The 18096-nt window shown below is 45.7% G+C and overlaps 1 protein-coding gene across 1 annotated transcript in view; it reads left to right on the plus strand.

The window, feature by feature from the left end:
* The first annotated feature begins 219 nt into the window (after positions 1 to 219).
* Positions 220 to 18096, plus strand: part of Lcp2 (lymphocyte cytosolic protein 2) — a 43673-nt gene continuing 25796 nt past the window's right edge. Inside the window, exons 1-3 of the mRNA XM_052759020.1 lie at positions 220 to 501; positions 4805 to 4867; positions 7842 to 7888. Coding sequence (XP_052614980.1) covers positions 424 to 501; positions 4805 to 4867; positions 7842 to 7888 — 188 coding nt within the window. The 5' untranslated portion in view covers positions 220 to 423. The remainder of the gene's footprint in view (positions 502 to 4804; positions 4868 to 7841; positions 7889 to 18096) is intronic.

Below are 18096 nucleotides of genomic sequence, written 5' to 3' on the forward strand. Positions count from 1 at the left end.
GAACTGAGTTTAAGTCCCCATTTGCCTGGGGTGTCTGGGCCAGTGGGGAATTACCAGTCTCTCTCTCTCTCTCTCTCTCTCTCTCTCTCTCTCTCTCTCTCTCTCTCTCTCTCTCTCTCTGCATTATGAGCCCACAGAGCTGGTCTTCCTTGTTTACTTATTTAGAAGTCAGCAGAGGAAGTGGTAAAGGAAACTAGCTGAGTCGTTTTCTGAGAAGAGACCATATTTGTTCACAGGGGAAGCCACCGCTTCTTGGGATCTGGCTACAGCAGAAAAGACGCCTGTTCAACAAGGGTGTTCCTGAGCGTAGTTGGGGTTCGAAAGAGCCAAGGACACCTCGGAGTTCGGGATCTGGGTTTTTTTTCTCTGTTCATGGCTGCAGCAGCTCTCCTCAGCTTGTGAGCTTCTCCCTGAACAGCAACCATGGCCTTGAAGAACGTGCCCTTTCGCTCAGAGGTCTTAGCCTGGAACCCAGACAGCCTCGCTGATTATTTCAGGAAGGTGAGTCTTTCACTCTTATGCTTCTGTTTGAGCTGGTATGCCTTCAGTGGGGTGGGCAGAGAGTAGAGGCAGAATCTGGACAGAATATGGAAGGTGTACAAGATAGCCTCAGAGTTACCGTTACCACCTGCAGTTGCTACCTTACTGGGAGGCAGACGGACTACTGAGCTTTCTAGGCAACATGTCCAGTAGAGAAAGATAGGAGAGGGGACCCTCACGTGCATAAGCCCCTAGTACATACATAAGCCCCTAGTACATACAGACATGCATGTAGTGCTCCACAGACTGTGTCCTATTAGACACAACCCACTGTAAGGTGAGCTCCGTGTTACCGTGTTAATGATGTGCACTAACAGTGTTGCATCTCAATGTCAATATTTTGTTCAGCTGAAGAGTCAGCTCAGGGAGTTTGAGTGATCCCAAGCTCTTGAGTCTTATATGATGGGGTTGGATTGCAGTTGTGCCTACTTAGCTTTAAAGCACATGCTCTGAAATGCAGAGAATGGCTATATTGACGTCTACTCACTAGAAAAGGAGATATGGAGTCCCAGAGTAGGAAAATGAACAGGCAGGGCAGGACGGATGGACAGAGGGTTAGATGAACAACAATATTTGGGCATCCATTGTTCATGATCCTGGAAGAGGGCTAGTGTCTTTTTATTGGTTGGAGCTTTATGAGAATCCTTGAAAGCAGGCCAGAAAGCAGACATGAGCCTCAGGATAGTTAGTGACACAAAGAATGAGCTCAGCAAACTCAGAAATTAAGATGACCACAGTGTTACTGTCCTGCCTTCTAGGCTGGGAGGAGATGGTCAAGGGTCCTTGTTTGGTTATCTGCTAACGAGGACCACATGTCTGCTTAGGTATATCCCAGGACACATGACTCCTCTAAGGCAGCTGTACAGAAGAGGTAGGAGGTCTTATGAAAGACAAGGGCTTCCATTGTCCCCATGCCTGCAGACCGGCCTCCAGTTCCACTGATATTCCAGGCAGTGATGAAGATGAGGGAGGTCCTAAAGCTAAGACCATAGAAGTCATCTACTTTGCCTTCTACTTTTTCTGAAGAAATGGGGACACAAGGGGTAGAAGAGGATCCTTGGGGTGTATAATCAAACCTGTAATATATACAGTAGTTCCTTCCCAACCTACAGAAGAAAATGTGAGCATTCTGTATTAAGGAGACATGGTAGGAGCACGACCCCAAAGATCCTGCCCTTTGCCACTTTTTGTAAATCTTGTTTTGGGTGGAAATATGATTAGACAATTGACTTTTTGAAGCGTGGTTTTTTTGTTGTTGTTGTTGTTGTTTTGTTTTTTACTACTTTTCTTAACTAAAAATGAAGTAAGTTAGGGCAGAAAGGTAAATTTGCCACGGTGGAATGAAGTAGTGAATTCTTTCAATAGAGCAATGAGAAAGGAATTGAGAATTAAGGCAGGGAAGTCTGGGGAGGGACCGAGAGGCACAGAAAGGCCCCATGTTCTAGTGTAACTAGGATATTATGTAATCCTGTGGTGCCACAGAGAGTGTGCAGGTCCAGCTCCCTGAAGCACAGGGTGGGCCTTAGGGAGGCCAAGTACACATCGCTCTGGTTGAGTTAAGGGAAAGGGGAGTTTCTTCTTGGGGATCATGGAGCTTAGTCAAAGCCACATCCCAGAGACAGGCCTCACCTTCCGGAGGGAAAGGATCAAGAGTAGGAACAAGGAAGCTGAGGAGGAATTGGTAATCCTAGAAGGACCAGCCCCTTCCACAGACACAGATGAGACCCTTCAGACCCCGAGCTCATTGGTCCCCAGCAAAAACACTCTGTGAAATGAACACAGAGTCACGTAAGGATGCTCTTGGATGACAGTGTGCCATTTAAAGGACTGGTCAGCAAGTTTATGTCTCCAGCAGCAGTCAAGTTGGGCTACTGAGACATCTACCCAGCTCTGGAGGCATACCTTGGTTTGAGTTGTGCCCTTTCCAGCTAGCCTGGGGACTTACTTTCCTTCAGTCACTTTGCTTCTCTGTGCCTCAACTTACCTAAATAGTAAAACAGAGGTATTAACAGTAAGTAACCAGATGAGAAGGAGATGAGGTTGAAAGGAAATGTGTGTGAGGCATTGAGTTCCATGTTCTACCTCACCTTTATCCTGCTTTTCTAAGCAGAACCTGACTGGGGAGGTTGAGGCAGGCTAGTGAGGCTTTTTGACATATTGCCTGAGATATGTGTGCCTTGCCCTGTACTGGGGATGGAAACCATGGGGATTAAGGCCATAGTCTGCCTGTCCCTAACTCCTCCAATTGGCTCAGGCCTAGCAGGAGATTCACTGGCTCATAGCCATGTGTTATAACCCTGTTGGGTTTCTACCTCACTGTGTGACATCACTACCTCACTACCTCACTGTGTGACATCACTACCTCACTACCTCACGGTGTGACATTACTACCTCACTACCTCACTGTGTGACCTTCTTCTCTCTGGGTCCCAGTCAACATCATCTGCAAAGCTGATAACCACTTGGTCAGGGCCAAGATTGGTATCTTGGGTGCTAATGGAAATCACTTAAGGTGCTTGTTGAAATACAGATTTTAGGTCCCACAACTCAGATCTTACTGGACTGCATCAAGTATTGAGGTTCAAGGCTAGACCTCTAGCTTTGGTTTGGAGTCAAGGCCGGTACTCTGCGGAACTGGCAATTCATCCGATAGTGACGGTGGTGACATGGATTAAAGGAAGCTGGCAGTTCCAAGGGTCCACTACACACCCTGAGTGTGGGTCAAGGAGACAGCAGCATGCTGCAGGTGCTGCCTGCCCACGACATCGACCTATAAATCAGCTTCCCAAGTGTGATGTTCATTCTGTCCTTCTAGACTAGGAGGTGACAACAATTACATTTTAAGATTATTATTGAGATGGGTTCTTGAAGTATAGCCCAGGCTGCTCTTGGACTGACAACAATCCTGTCCTCCTGCCTCACTCTCCTGGGTGCTAAGATTAGAGGGGTGTGCCACCTCCCCCCAGCTATATTTACTTTTCACATTTTTGGGTGGGACAGCGTAAGATAAGAAATTGATTTTAAAGTTTCCTTCAAAGAAGGTTGAACTAACTATTTGTGAGAAGAATATAAGGTCCTCAGAGAAAAATGTGTTTCCCTTAACTACACCAGACAATCTTGGAGGTATTTCTGATGTGAAGTTTTGTGCTATTGAGGACAAGGTGAGGTGGGTGCACCACAGTCATAGGTTAGCCTTGAAAATTAACCAAGACCTTACAGGCACTTACCTCTGCTGATTCTATCACTCTGTTCAGAGAATTTGACTCCAACAATTCAACTTACATAGAAAAAGTTAGGCAGAATGGCATCCACTGCGCAGTATATGCTATCTAGACGGTGCTTTCGGGTGCGTTCCTAATCACTCACTGTGTGCACTTATGTACGGGACGTTTTTACTTAAAGACTATTCTTCATGGAAACACTAAAGCCCAGTTCTGAAGCTCAGCTGTCACCTATGTCACCTTCCACTGATGCAAGCTTCTTAGCCCTCTGTGTCTCTCATCCTTTACCCATGTAACTGGAGGATTAAGTGACTTGGGAGCAGGGCCTGCCGCCTGCAGAGCATCCAGTGAGTGGGAGCAGGGCCTGCCGCCTGCAGAGCATCCAGTGTGTGGGAGCAGGGCCTGCCGCCTGCAGAGCATCCAGTGCTAACTAGCAGCTGCTGGTCTCACTGCTGAGCTGGCAGCCAGGGAAATGACCTGAACATTCAGTGGTTAAAAATTATGGGAATTATTTAGTAAACAAGGTCCTCGACAAAACATTTAAACCAAGTTTGTCATAGTTCCAGACAATGTTTTCTTGTTGTTTTAGGTCATTTAAGAGAAAAAAAAAAAGTCATCGTAACAAGACTGAACATGAGTTGATTCCTCCCTCGTGCTCAGAAATGGGCCAGGCATAAATGACTGATGTGGTCACTAAGATCGTCTTTGGGGACACAAGACAGGGGCTGGGGTTTGGATTCCTCTGTCAGTTCCTTTCTGCTGTCCTTACTACGATGTGGCCACTCTTCTTGAGCCTTGAAGACAGTGTGTTTCCAGAGGTTCTGGTCCCATGGACTAGAGTGCACAATTTCTCCATTTCAGACAGTCCCGGGGGGGTGGGTAGTGAAAGTATGACTAAGGTGAGGACCTGGCCCCTCTGTTAGACAAAGGATCAGGAAGGGGCTGGCTAGCCACAGGTACCACAGATTGCTAAGCTCTGGAGGAGGCAAAGGGGGACCACAGGAGCCCGTGGCACTGACGGCACCTTGTGCTTCTCTGTGCAGTTGAACTACAAGGACTGTGAGAAGGCGGTCAGGAAGTACCACATTGACGGCGCTCGGTTTTTGGTAAGTTTTGTCCCGTCCCATACACTGAAACAATGCTTTGCTTGTGCGTTCAGACAAACTGTCACTATCCCTAGTCATCCCTTCTGGGCACTTTGCTTTACTCTTTAACAAGGGAAGAAAATGAATTTAAAGGTCTCGTGGGAGATGTTCTCAGATTCAGAGTGAGAAGGGCAAGCAAATTGCATGTCTCTACGTCGTAGCTTTGTGAAGCTTGACCATGAGACTTGAAGCCAGTTGAAAGGGACCAAGATGCCATTTGCTGCAGCTTGCTACACCGCACACCAATCCATTTCCTATACTGCATCCCTGCCCTACTCTGCTTCACCTTCTCTAGTGATGGTGAGCTCACTACCACCTGCAATTGTCTTCCCCTTTCCGGGAACCTCGGAAGTCTCATGCTGAGTGAGATGAATGCCTTTTCCATCCTAGATAATGTCACGTGCTGGGGACAGAGGAATCATAAGATATGAGATTCCTGTCTTCATGAAACTGTTTTTAGGAGAAAGATACCTACCTCCATGAACACCTTCAACAAGCTCATTTACAAATGAGGAAATAGATGCAGAGATGCGGTGATTTTTGTCTTAAGTCACAAATTTAATGACTAAACTGAAGCATGACTTTAGCTTATTCTATACTGTCTGGGTTTTGCTGTTGTTTTGTTCATAGTGAGCTTTGAATGAAGAGAATTCCCTAAGTTTTATTGTTGCTGCTCGTATGTTTCATTCTGATGCTTTCGCACTGAGAAAACAGACACCACATTGGGTACAGAGAGAGGGCAGCATCTTTGAAGAGGGTCCTGGTTGCCCTGCTGTCCTGGCTCATCTTGAGTAAGCATCTGTCCTTTGTCCCCAATGCCCCTCTGCTTCATCCTCTGCTGATGGAACACACTGTGCAGGGTCACAGTCGAGAATAACAATGGCACTTCTCAGCTATGTGGCTTTCATGTGAGTGCCAGGCTTGAACTGACTTGATAGGACCGTTGTTTCCTTGCTTGAGAGATGGTATCTGAACAGCCATCTCCTCTGTTCCATCTCTGGGACCTCTTGGCCCTTCAGAGAAATCAGCCCGGCCTCCTCACCCTCTGAACAGGGGGGAGTACAAAGGGGGCAGGAGCAGCCTGAGAACAGGGAGTAGAACCCAGTGCCTGCCCCAGCAGCTGGGGTATTCTGAACTGCACTGTGCTCTGGGTTGGCTTTGGAAGTCTTGACCCGAGCTCCAGTTACTCATCTCATACCCTGCTGGCTCTGGAACATCCAGGACTAGTCTGCTATTGAAGGGAACAATGTTTGCTATCCTCTCTTCCCTCCTCCTTCCCCTCTCCTTTTCCTCACTTCTTCTGTTTCTTCTTCCTTTCTTCCTTCTTCAGTGTGTGAGCTAGTAGACACCCCCCCCATCTGTCTTAATGACGCGTTTGTTTAACATGGAGAAGAATGGAGTCTTGGGGTCTTTTCTGGTGAGAAATTGAGATGCTGTACTTTGAAAAGGTATAAGAAAAGGAGGGATGTAGTTGATGGGTTAACTGGGAATGTGTGTGGTCTTCCTCAAGTAGTAAGACATGTACAAGTGGACACGAAGGACTGAGCGACTTCTGGAGGAAGCCCTGAACTTAGGCCCCATTCAGTCTATGGAAAGCCTGGGGGTTTTGTGCTAATCACTCCAAGCTGGCTATTCCACCTCTAGGTTTTATATACATATTATATATATATATATATATATATATATATATATATATATATTATATATATATAAACTTATGCATATATATGTGTAATAGGCAGAGGAAGAGGGGAAAGGTAGAGAGTAAAGGGTGCATGGTGCTTGGTGAATGTGCCCTTATCCCCTTTGTAAAAACAAAAAAAAAATGAAAAATAACCATTATTCTGGAGATCTCATCCAGTAGACTGCAGATTACACCTTACTGGCCACAAGTGAGTCATGTGACCCCACCATCTCCAAGGTAACCTGGGGAGTTAAATATTTTGCACAAACACATTTCCCGCCCTGAACCAGATTCAGGTTCTGACAGTAAGGAAGATGGAAAGAACGGACACTGGGAGACAAGCGGTCCTGTCTGGCCCCTTGCTTCTCTGCCAGGGCCTGGTTTGTGGCTATCCTGTCTATGGACCTCTTTTCTGAACTCAGCATATAATCATGCTTCTAAAATCCATAAATCTAACTCAATGAAGTTTAGCTCAGGATTGCTGGAGGGTTTTGAAAGAAAGGGGGAGGGAGTTCTATCACAAAGCCAAACTCCCAAAGCCTGTTTCAGCATTTCTCATCTTCCTTCCCAGTCATTGTCCATGGTGTAGAAGACTTCATCCTCCCAACATCCTCCTCTTCTGTCTCCAGTCACGGTCATGCATACCTTCTCCTCCATCTCTTCCTCAGCTTTCTCAGCTTGTGTCCCCCTCTCAGTCACTTCCAGAGTGTCCCTCTGGAAGACCCCAAGATGCCTTCAACTCATCATGCCATACTCTGAAAACCGCCTTGGCCGCCCGTCCACCTTCCCAGTATAAGGCTGTTCCTTCATCCTTTCACAATAACTCAGGCGGCCTGACAGGGGCCTGGTCAGAAAACGCACCACACGTTAATAAAGGCTGGACCTGACGTTCCAACAAGCACCTTGCCAAGATGCCTCCGTCTTAGCTCCTCTGATGACATTAGCCCGGAACTGCCCCCTTCCCATGCAAAACCCTGCGGTCAAAATATAGTGAGGAGGCTGCCAAATTTTGCCCACGAGACAAATTCTGTTTGGTTTCACAGATTTTCCTCATGTTTGTTTATTAAAGTCATTTTTGTTTATAATTCAGGAAATTTTTATGTAAGATTCCAACTTCAGGGTTCCCTTTGAAAAAAGTAAACCTAAGGGTGTTGGGATGATGATGGTTCTCTGTCATTCCCTCCTGAGCACCTGATCAGGGCCCCTCCTGTGAGTTTTAACCTGCCTGCCCTGTGTGTCTCTTCTTTCCAGAACCTGACAGAAAATGACATCCAAAAGTTCCCTAAGCTGAGGATGCCGTGAGTACACCCCCTGGTGGGCAGCAGGATGGGGAGCAGGTTGAAATAAAGACCTGTTGAGGGGAGACTGGGTTAGGTGTACATTAATGTAATTTTAAATGGTAAAATTGGGCAGGGAGGTTGAGGACAATAGTAGAGCCTGGGGAAGAGGAATCCCATGGTGATCTGGAAGGATTAACAGATCCAGTCAGTCATGCTAGGAGTTGGTTCTTTGTCCAACACAAACTCCCAACACTGGATTGTGTGTTTCAATTCCCGCCTTTTTGAAGGATAGCTCGGGCCTATGAGCACAGTACCAAAGTCAAGAGACCCTATGGTTTCATCATGATGTCTTTTAAAAGATTATTTCATGTTAAAATTATGTTGGTCTGTGTGTTTGCATGTGGGTATGTGCATGAGCATAAAGATGCGGTTTAGGCCAGAAGAATGTGTCAGATCCCCTGGGACTTGAGTTACAGGCAGTTATGAGGCACCTGATGTGGGGGCTGGGAGCAGAATTTGGGTCCTCTGTAAGAGCAGTACATGACCTTAACTGCTGAGTCATCTATCTAGCTCCTCGTGGCATCTTCATTGACTCACTGGTTTAAGATTTCAGGACCTCTGTTTCTTGGTTAATAAAATGAACATGAACCCAAATAAATGACAGCAAAGGAGATCGTTTTATCTGTCGATACTGATTTCTTGGGATAGCTGCTATTGGTGTAATGTTAAGAAGAATGTTGAGGAAAAGAAGCTATAATCGATTAGTAATGTCTACCCTGGGTGCTGAAATGGGAAGCAGCGGTGTGCATATTGTGGCACGTATTTGTCATTGTCCTAGTAGAGACCTAACAGGCTCAAATACAAAGGCCAGACAGGTGATATAAATGTACAAAGTAGGACAGGTTGCAAACACAAATTCCCATTGATTTATCTTTCTTTTTGTTATCATTGAATATGAGTGTCTCTAGAGAAATATTTTTACACTAAAATAAAAATAGGAAACTATGATTTTAAAGACAACCAATAGAAAGGTTGATTGACGGTAAAACAGTAGGGGGTAATGTTGGTTATGGCAAATCACATATCACGTGTTCCATTCTAAGAGCCCTATAGCTACTCAGCTCTAGCCAATGTGGGCCCAATGATGGCCAATCTTTAAATTGATCAAAAAATAGCTAGAAACATGAGTTCCAATGTTTTATGTCTCAATTTTTCAATACTGACTCAAATGTTTTTAGACATTGTGAAAATCAGCATAAAGCTACATATGAGTTGGATTTGCTCTTGGTGCTACTGGTTTGAAACATCTACTTTGGGCATTCCCTAGAATCCCTTCTCTTGTTCTAAGGGCCTTAGACTGCATAATGATAAAAAGAAAGTATCCCAAGAAAGTAGGAAGCTGGAAGATTTCTTGGGTATGTAGGAAATAAGGAAAATACACTTAGCCTGGCTATTTCTTCTTTGTCCAGAAAAGTGAATGTAGCTGAAAGCTTTCCTGTGTCCTGTAGCCGCCTAGTCCCAAATAAACACACAGAGGCTTATATTAATTACAAACTGTTTGGTCTATGGCTCAGGCTTATTGATAGCTAGCTATTACATCTTAAATTAACCTATTTCTTTTAATCTATGTATCATTACATGGTTTAGTGGTGTTACCTGTTCTCTGACATGTTCCTCCATCAGTGGCTCCTGGGAGTGCTCTTGACTCTACCCTTCTTCTCTCTGTATCTCTGCTTGGATTTCCCACCTGGCTCTTATCCTGTCTTACCATTGGCCAAAGCAACTTCTTTATTAATCAATGGTGGCAACACATATTCACAGCATACAGAAAGACCATCCCACAGCAAATAAAGGAAATGAAAGCATTAAGAGTTCACCCTGTGGCTGCCTATCTTTGTTAGAGCTCCCTAGAATTTTTTTTGTAAGCACATATGGCTGATTCAGTTTTCGTTAAATCTAAGATCCAGTTCTACCAGCCCACCAGACATATTTCAGTAGCTACAGGTATGTGGTGACTACTATAGTAGTCTCTCTTCATTCATGTTTTTGCTCCCCATGGTTTCCACTACTCATGACAAACTGCATCTGAAACACAGTGAAATAAAATACAGAGAAAGCAAGAGGAGAAGAGAAGGGGAGAGAGAGAGAGAGAGAGAGAGAGAGAGAGAGAGAGAGAGAACGAGAGAGAGAACGAGAGAGAGAGAGAGAGCGCACGAGCATCCACATAGCTTTTATTTTACAGTATCGTAACGGTTGCTCTATTTTCTAATCAGTTGCTGTTGTTAATCTCCTACTGCACCCAGTTTATAATTTGGCCTTTCTCAGAGGTATGCCTTCATAGGCAGAATCATCATATATATTCTATCAGAATCAGTACCACCTATAGCTTCAGGCATGTCTGCTGGGGGACCTCCTGTGGACAATGGGTGGTGGTGACTTTATATAAGAGTATGGGCACAGGACAGTCCCACGAGTGCATGAATGAGTTCTGTTAAAAGTCAGACACACGGGAGGCAGAATTGTCAGCCACAGACTTGGCCTTAGATACTTTAGGCTTTGGTCATTGTGTGTTTTAAAAATCATCAAAAGTTTCACAGAATCTACTTTCTCTAAAAAAAAAAAAAAAATGGAAAGTATAATTCTAGGTCTACATTCTATTGTGACAGCAGTCAGGCGAATCTGATGTCCATTTAAGTAGGATCCATTCTTATCAGTTTACCTTAGATCTCACCAATAGAAACACAGTGGCAACTCTTATGCTAACCCTCAGCTTCCAGTCTCCAGTCCAGGGCAAGGAGAGCAGGGAACCCCTGAGTCTGATGGATCCTCAATTTGAGGAGCCAGAGTAAAGACTCTAGGAGATAGAATCCATTAGAGGAGAGAGCTGGATAGAAAAAGTCCTGGAAAACTTTCCAGGGTCCCTCTCTAGTAGGGTGCTGCTCAGCCTGTGCATTGGAGGAAGCCTGTGTCTGACCACAGACCTGTCTAATCAGAGAAGTAACAAAAGCTACAGGGTTGAACGTGGCACCTGTTTTTAGCAGTCAGGTGTCAGGGTGCCTAGACTCAGTCACCAAGGAGAGTGCGCAGGAAGTCTTTGCCTCCGAAAAGAGGAATGATCAGTCCTAATCTGCAACCTATTCTGGCTCAGCCTGGTGAACCTTACAAACAAGGCAGACACGATGCAGACTGTTTTCAAGCAATTCTACTACATCCTCCAACAAAACATGAATGTGCAAAAGCATCCACGATCAAACAAAAACACAGTGTGCAGTTTCTAATCAGTAACAGGCAAGGACATAAACAAGAAAATACGACCCGATGGAAAAAACAAATGTATTAAAACTGACCCATGACTGACCCAGATAGCGGGATCTATCAAAAAAGAGCTCTGTAGTATCCAAAGTCAAGCTGAGGTACAGGAAACAAACAGATCTGCACAGAACTGCTCAAGATGAAAGTGTCTGGGATGAAGGGTAAACTGCCATGGTTTCACCAGAAACTAGGCTTTGCACATCAGTGTGCTAGCTACGTCTCCGCTGCTGTCATCAACGTTATAACTGACAGTAGCGGGGGAGGAAGGGCTTATTTGACTGGCAGGTCACAGTCCATTATCCAAGGAAGTCAAGGAAGGAGCTCAAAGCAGGAACGTGGAGGCAGGAACTGAAACAGAGACCTCTGAGGGACAAAAAAAAATTGCTTACCAGCTTGCTCCCAGGCTCACATTCAGCTACCATTGTATACTTCCCAAATTCATCCTTTCCCAGGGGTACCACTATCCATGGTGTGCTGGACCCTTCTCCACCAATTAGCAATAAAAAAAAATGCCCCATATTCTTGCCTACAGGCAATTTCCTGGAGACGGTTCCCCAGGTGAGGCCCTCTTCTCTGGTATCTCTAGTCCATGTCAAGTTGACAACTAACCAACCGAGTCATTGAACATGAACACAGAACCAGAGAAACTACCTAAAATCAAATGGAGGGGAAAGTATTGCACAGCGAAGATCATCAGGGAACTGGGGGATGGCTCAGGGAGAGAGTGCTTACCTAGCATTCCCGTGGCTCTGGGTTTGCTCTCCAGTGCTGGAAGTGGGCAGAGCATCCTGCAACTGTGGGGCCACTGCAACTAGCTGAATGTGCAGAATTATGGTTCCCAAAAGATGTGCCTGCTGAGAGGAGAAGATACAGAGATAAATGACATCAGGAAATAGCAGCTGAGACACTCCCAAGTTGGATAAAAATTGTTAAGTTAACGGATTCAAGAGGCATCACAAACCAGTTCACAGATTCAAGAGGCATCACAAACTGTAAGCCCAAGAAACAGACGGGCCACTGCTCTGTGATACGTCACCATCAAATTTCCCAAAAAACAACTGACTAGAAATAAACAGTGAAGAGAAAAACCACCCATGTAGTCAGAGAAGAGAAATCACATCACACCCTGAGGAGTGACTGAAGATGGGGGGGGGGCAAATTCTGTCAGAAACGATGTCACCAAGAAGACTCCTTAAGTCCAGAAAGGGTGAACAGTTTCAAGACCAGCCCCCAGTGATGCGTTATTTCAGAAATGAAAGCAAAAACCTTAACCAGAGTGCCTTGATTTGGTCTTCATTATATTTACTGCTACTGCCCAAATGGTAATCAAAATGATGCCTTAATAATTAATTGTGAAATTCATGAGAAAGTTAGAAGCCTCAAAAGACGTTTCTCTTTGGTCAGAAGACAGGCATGCTAGGAGTGGTGGTGGGGGGGGTCATGTGAGCAGAGTCCCATTGTTGTATTTTGCTCTGATGTGGTGTTTGCTCAAGTTTCTCATCGTCTAGAACTGTGCCCAGCATACAATAGGCATTCAATAAATGTGTGTTGTCCAACCACTGACAAACACAGGTAAACTAGGATATTTTCAGACATATAAAGTCTGAAAGAACTTATTAGAAATGCTGAGCCACACTACAACAACTGTTAGAGAAAATCTCCCCAGAGGAAGGAAATGGCACCCACTGCTAGTGTGGATCTTCATGGAGGATGCAAAGTGTCGGAAATGGCGGCCATGTGCTTGTAGATATATATTCAACCCTTTGAGGACATCTGACTTCTATCTCTCGGTTCCTACACAAATTACTACTTTGTGACTACCTCGTTCTTTTTGTGAAATGCTGCTAAATGCCTATAATGTTTCAAGACTCGTCAGTGTGGGCCTACAAAGATAAAGGACAGATCCTTCACACGCAGTACGCTTACATTCTAACTGGGAGAGCAGGTAAGAGCCCATTCACAGTCAGACATAGTGGCGCATGCCTGTAATCCCAGCACTTGGGAGGCAGAAGCAGAAGGAGTTCAAGGCCAGCTTCAGCAACACAAAATGAGTTAGAGGTTAGCCTGGGCTCGATGAAACCAACCCTGTTGCCAAAAAGAAAAAAAAAAAAAGGAGAGGGAGGAAGGTAAGGAGAAGTAATAGAAAGGGGAAGAACTGTGGAGCATTCTGGGAGAAGGAAGCATATTGTAACAGCACGGAGGCAAGCATATTCACTGGTACTACTACTGTGTCTGAGAGTCGGGACATGTGCAGCAGGGCAGAGGAAAACAAAGAGGCTAACACGGCTAGTTGGTTATGCACAGCTCACAGTTTACAAAGGTCCTGTGAGCTTCTGTAAGAAAGAGCTAGCGAAGGGAGTGTACCAGGAAGAATATCAAGGAAGACGTACATCTTGGAACTGTCCAGGGAAGTGTAAGAGATGACTTAGAGGGGAATCAGTTGGGACATGAGAGTGAGTTAGATGAGGATGCCCTCATGCTCGCAAGACATTGCGAGGACTCTGGGCATGCTCTCTCAGCTCTCTGAGCCTCTGTTTCTCATCTGTAACGTGGAGATAGTAATGGGACTGACCTCAAAGGGTCAGTGGGGGAAATTAGAAGAAACATTGGGGAAATACAAATAAAAACCAACCAAACAAAAAACCATTGACTAAGTATAAGCTTGTCTTTTATGTAACACTGTCACCAGCATGGTTTCCCATTTTTATTAATTCCATATTGCTGGAAAGAGAGGGTTGGAGCACAGCAAGGGCACAAGGCTACAGAGTAGGAGGGACCGCTTCTAAAGCTGAATGTGCCTCCTGCCTGCACTGAGGCCCTTGGGAAAACTGCTCAAATAGTTTGAGCCTCAGTTTCCCCTTCTGGAGAAGGGGAAAGTAATAGTTGTCAAGGAGGGAGGAATATTAAAGGAACATAAATTCCCAGGGTCTATCCTTTACAATACAGATACTTAATAATTAGTATTCCACCATCTTATGTAGAGATTGGTTTGTCTTGACCATCATCTTGAAGGCCAATGGAAAAGAGATTGTAGTCAAGTACAGAAGCAAAATAAGACCACATGTCTGGATATTTCTGTATCCTTCCCCCACTGCTTAAAATGTTAGTTAAACAGAGACCCATAACCAGACAACGTACAGAGAGTGAGAGACTTTGGAGCACTCAGTCCTAAATGGGATGTCTTTACCAAACCCTTCTCCTCGGGGTTCAGGGAGCTGTGTAGAAGAGGAGGCGGAAAGACTGTAAGAGCCAGAGGTGATGTGATTCCAAGGAAACAGCGTCTTCCAGATGCAGCAGGACTGATGCCCATATGAACTCATAGAGACCGTGACAGCACATGCAAAGCCTGCTCAAGGTCAAGGCAGACAGGTCCCACCTCCGAGCAGGTGAAGCAGACACAGGCTTCCTCCCACCCATAACCATAAAGCTATCTGCAGTTGATAGCCAAGGAGAAATCAGTTTTCTTCAATGGAGTCTCACAGGATATATTAACCACACTTCAGGGCAGTCCCCATGCCCAGGAGTAGTTGGCCAACACAAAATGAGCTCAACAGTATTTTGTAAGGGGAAAAAAAATACCAAAGTTAAGTTAGATTTTATTAAAAGGTTGATTCTGTAATGAAATTCTCTTTCTGCAAATACAGTCACTCTCTCAGGACATGGTTGCTAATCAAGACACCCTGAACATTTTAATAAGGCGATCTTAGAGAAAACAATGGAAGTTCCCTTTACAGAGCCTAGACTGAGCCTCATATTGTAGCTGAGGATGGCGGGGGGGGGCAGCACTGGTGTGGGTGGCGCAGGCAGCAGACTGGCATGAGCTGATGCCCTTCATAGTTGACTTGCACTGTATCCATCACATACAGTGATTAGATCCATCAGAGGAGCTGTGCAGAGTTCACGTGTCTCTCTTGACAAAGCCACAAGCTTCCTGACAGCAGAGACCACCTTCTGTCTCATCTACATAGTGCTTATCTCTATACCGGGGAAGAGAAGGCAATGGGGAAAGAGCAGAGGGAGAGCCTCAGAGGAGAAAAGAACACTCCCTACCTACAAGTAAATAATCATGGGAATGGGGGGAGCCTGGGGGGAAGGTGAGGGGAACGGGAGGGGGGAGAACAAGGGAATCCGTGGCTGATATGTAGAACTGAATTGTATTGCAAAATAAAAAAAAAAATAATAATCAGCCCCCAGCAAAACAGAAGCAATTATGAATTTTAAACCTACCTCCAACCTTCCCTCTACCACCAACTGGCTAATCCCAGTCCAGGCACCCAGCTCTCCACAATCCTTCTCAATGAGGGGTGCTTCATCTCAGCTGCCACTTCTTCTCCTCCAGTGCAAGTTCAGGAAACTCTATGTAAGGCTCCCTCCGCTGCATGTGGACACAGACCCTCAGTTGCTGCAAGTTCCGCACTGGAAAAACAGAGCTAACTATATCTGCTTACCACTCAAATGGCTCTAAGGTCCAAGTCAAATGTAGGCATGAAGGCTATCGAGAGAGAAGCAGGGAGGTCATGTTGCTCCCCGAGGCTTTCCGACCTACATTCGGGGTTCCACTGAGATCTAAGAGGACTTGAAAGGCCCTTCCTGAGTCTTCAGACAGACATTGTGACTCTTCTCTGACTAAGGAAGGATTATGGAAGGCCTGCCTCTTGGTTCAAAAAGGATGGTAGTTTCCTTAAAGAAAGGTGAAATTCAGAGCAGAGGTCATGATGGTGCAAAGGTGTTCTGGGAGGAGGGCTGAGGGCAGGGATGGAGGATACACCCTGACAGTGCCACTCCAGGCAGGTGCAGATGTCTACCCCATCCAAGGCCTGGAGTATGCTGTTCTAGAGGGACCCCCAGGCAAGAGAGCAGCCTTTCAAGGGAGCATTCCAACCAAAATGGGGGAGGAAGCACTTCCACTGGCCGAGCTATGACAGGAAACAGCCTTGCCCTCACCTCATTGGCTACTGAACAAACTTGAATTTGCATGAGCCAATGCCTACTCTTTCTGTGTGCCTACTTATGAAGCTCCTCTTCCTCTCTCTGCCCTGGTCTCCCACATTTATACTCTCTCCTTCCTCCCTGTCCATCTCTTTCTTTGTGAGCGATCAGCACATTTGATCAGAGGTGCACAGGGGAGATATAGTTGGTAAACCAGAATGGTCTATTGAGCAGAAAGTGTGGAGGCAGATCCCAGGAGCCCAGATAGATGAGGCCCTGTCAACTCTTTAGCTCCACTCCAACTTTATTCCCCTTGTAATTACAAAGTTCCTTCTCTTCTCTCCTTTTTCTCTTCCTTTTTTAAAATAAATAACAATCTCCACTGAAATCCAGAGTGACAGAAGTTACTTTGCAAGATTTTTCTGATCATTAGAGTCACTTCAGGGCTGTTGGGAGTTAATCCCTGCCCACTGTGGATTCCGTGGATCCCAGACTAGCCCTGGGAATCCATGTGGCAGATGCACCTAGCTCATCCTGATGAGTAAGCAATCAAGTAGTCAGGTGCAACCTATTTATTACAAAAATTAAAACAAACAAAGAAAAATCTGCGACCTTTAGATGGAAAAGGCTTTGCTGAAGACAAACAGGGTGCTGGCCTTGGGGAGGGACATTACGGTCACAAGGTCACGCTTGCAGTTTCTGTTCCTTGTGCATCCTTGGGAAAGATCTGAGCATGTGATGGTGATGACTGGCTCTGTCACACAGCAAGTTAGAGATGCTTTGGGGCTGGGAGCTAAGCCATTATGTGATGCCACCCTCCTGCAATGGCTTGACTTCCCTTTAGAGGTTCAGTCCCTTCCCAGGGCCAGCACCACCCTCAGATGAGGGGAAGCAGAATAAACTCCTGTGTGGATGCCTAGCCTTCTCTTCCTCCTTCCCTGGTTGGGAAGAGAGGGTTGGGGGTTTGTGGGGAGAGTGACAGTGAGTCATCTCTGCCATTCACTGTCACTTGATCCACTGGGGGTGGGGTGCAACTTTGTAGGTCTGTGCAATGGTAGCAGCCTCTTCACCGCCCTCCTGCAGCCAACAGTCTGCCCCTGGTAGGGGTCCCACCAACTTGGAAGAGTTCTCAGAAGCCCTCTCCTCAACAGCAGGACTCTGGGAGGCCAAGCTTTGCTGTCTGCAGACAGCCTGAGGCATCCAGGCCTCTCTCAGCTCTTTGCTGCTCTGTGTGGGGCCTGCGGTTTAGCATTTCCTTCCTTTCCAGCTAGAGCCCCAGCAGCCCCAGCCTGGCTGTTAGAGGTACTGGTGAGAAATGTCACAGCCCTGAGTGGGAGACATTTTTAAGAGTCAAAGCATGTGGGAGTCCGTTAAAGTCCAGCCAAGCTCTGTGGGATGGGAGCATTGAGTGCTGGCTCAGCTCCACCTTCCTCAGGCCCTCACTGAAATGGTACCTAACTGCTGAGCACTGGTAGTTTTAAATTGTAACCTCACTGTCCTCCTGTCCAAGCTCCCACCACCATCACATGAACATACATAGTACCTTCTTACTTTGAATATTACTTCCTTAAGTATTAATCGTTATCTAGGTGATAGCATGCACCTTTAATTTCACCCCTCAGGAGACTGAAACAGGAAGATTTCAAATTTCAGGCCAGCCTGGACTACACAGTGGGACCCTGTCTCAAATAAACATTCATTATTACTCTCTCTTTCTCTCTCTCTCTCTCTCTCTCTCTCTCTCTCTCTCTCTCTCTCTCTCTCTCTCTCTCACACACACACACACACACACTCACGTTATTGCTTTTTTTCTCACTTTTGTGTGTATGCATATGCATGTAGATGTGTGTGTGTGTGTGTGTGTGTGTGTGTGTGTGTGTGTGCTCTTGTGCACGTGATCATGTGCGTGTGTGAAGACAAGAGGTTAACTTCAGTTTTCATTCCTCAAGAGCAATCCACCTTGTTTTGTTAGAACAGGGTCTTTC

The sequence above is a fragment of the Peromyscus californicus genome, unplaced genomic scaffold (assembly GCF_007827085.1).
Source record: "Peromyscus californicus insignis strain IS unplaced genomic scaffold, ASM782708v3 Scaffold_3__1_contigs__length_106647218, whole genome shotgun sequence".
Taxonomy (NCBI): Eukaryota; Metazoa; Chordata; class Mammalia; order Rodentia; family Cricetidae; genus Peromyscus; species Peromyscus californicus.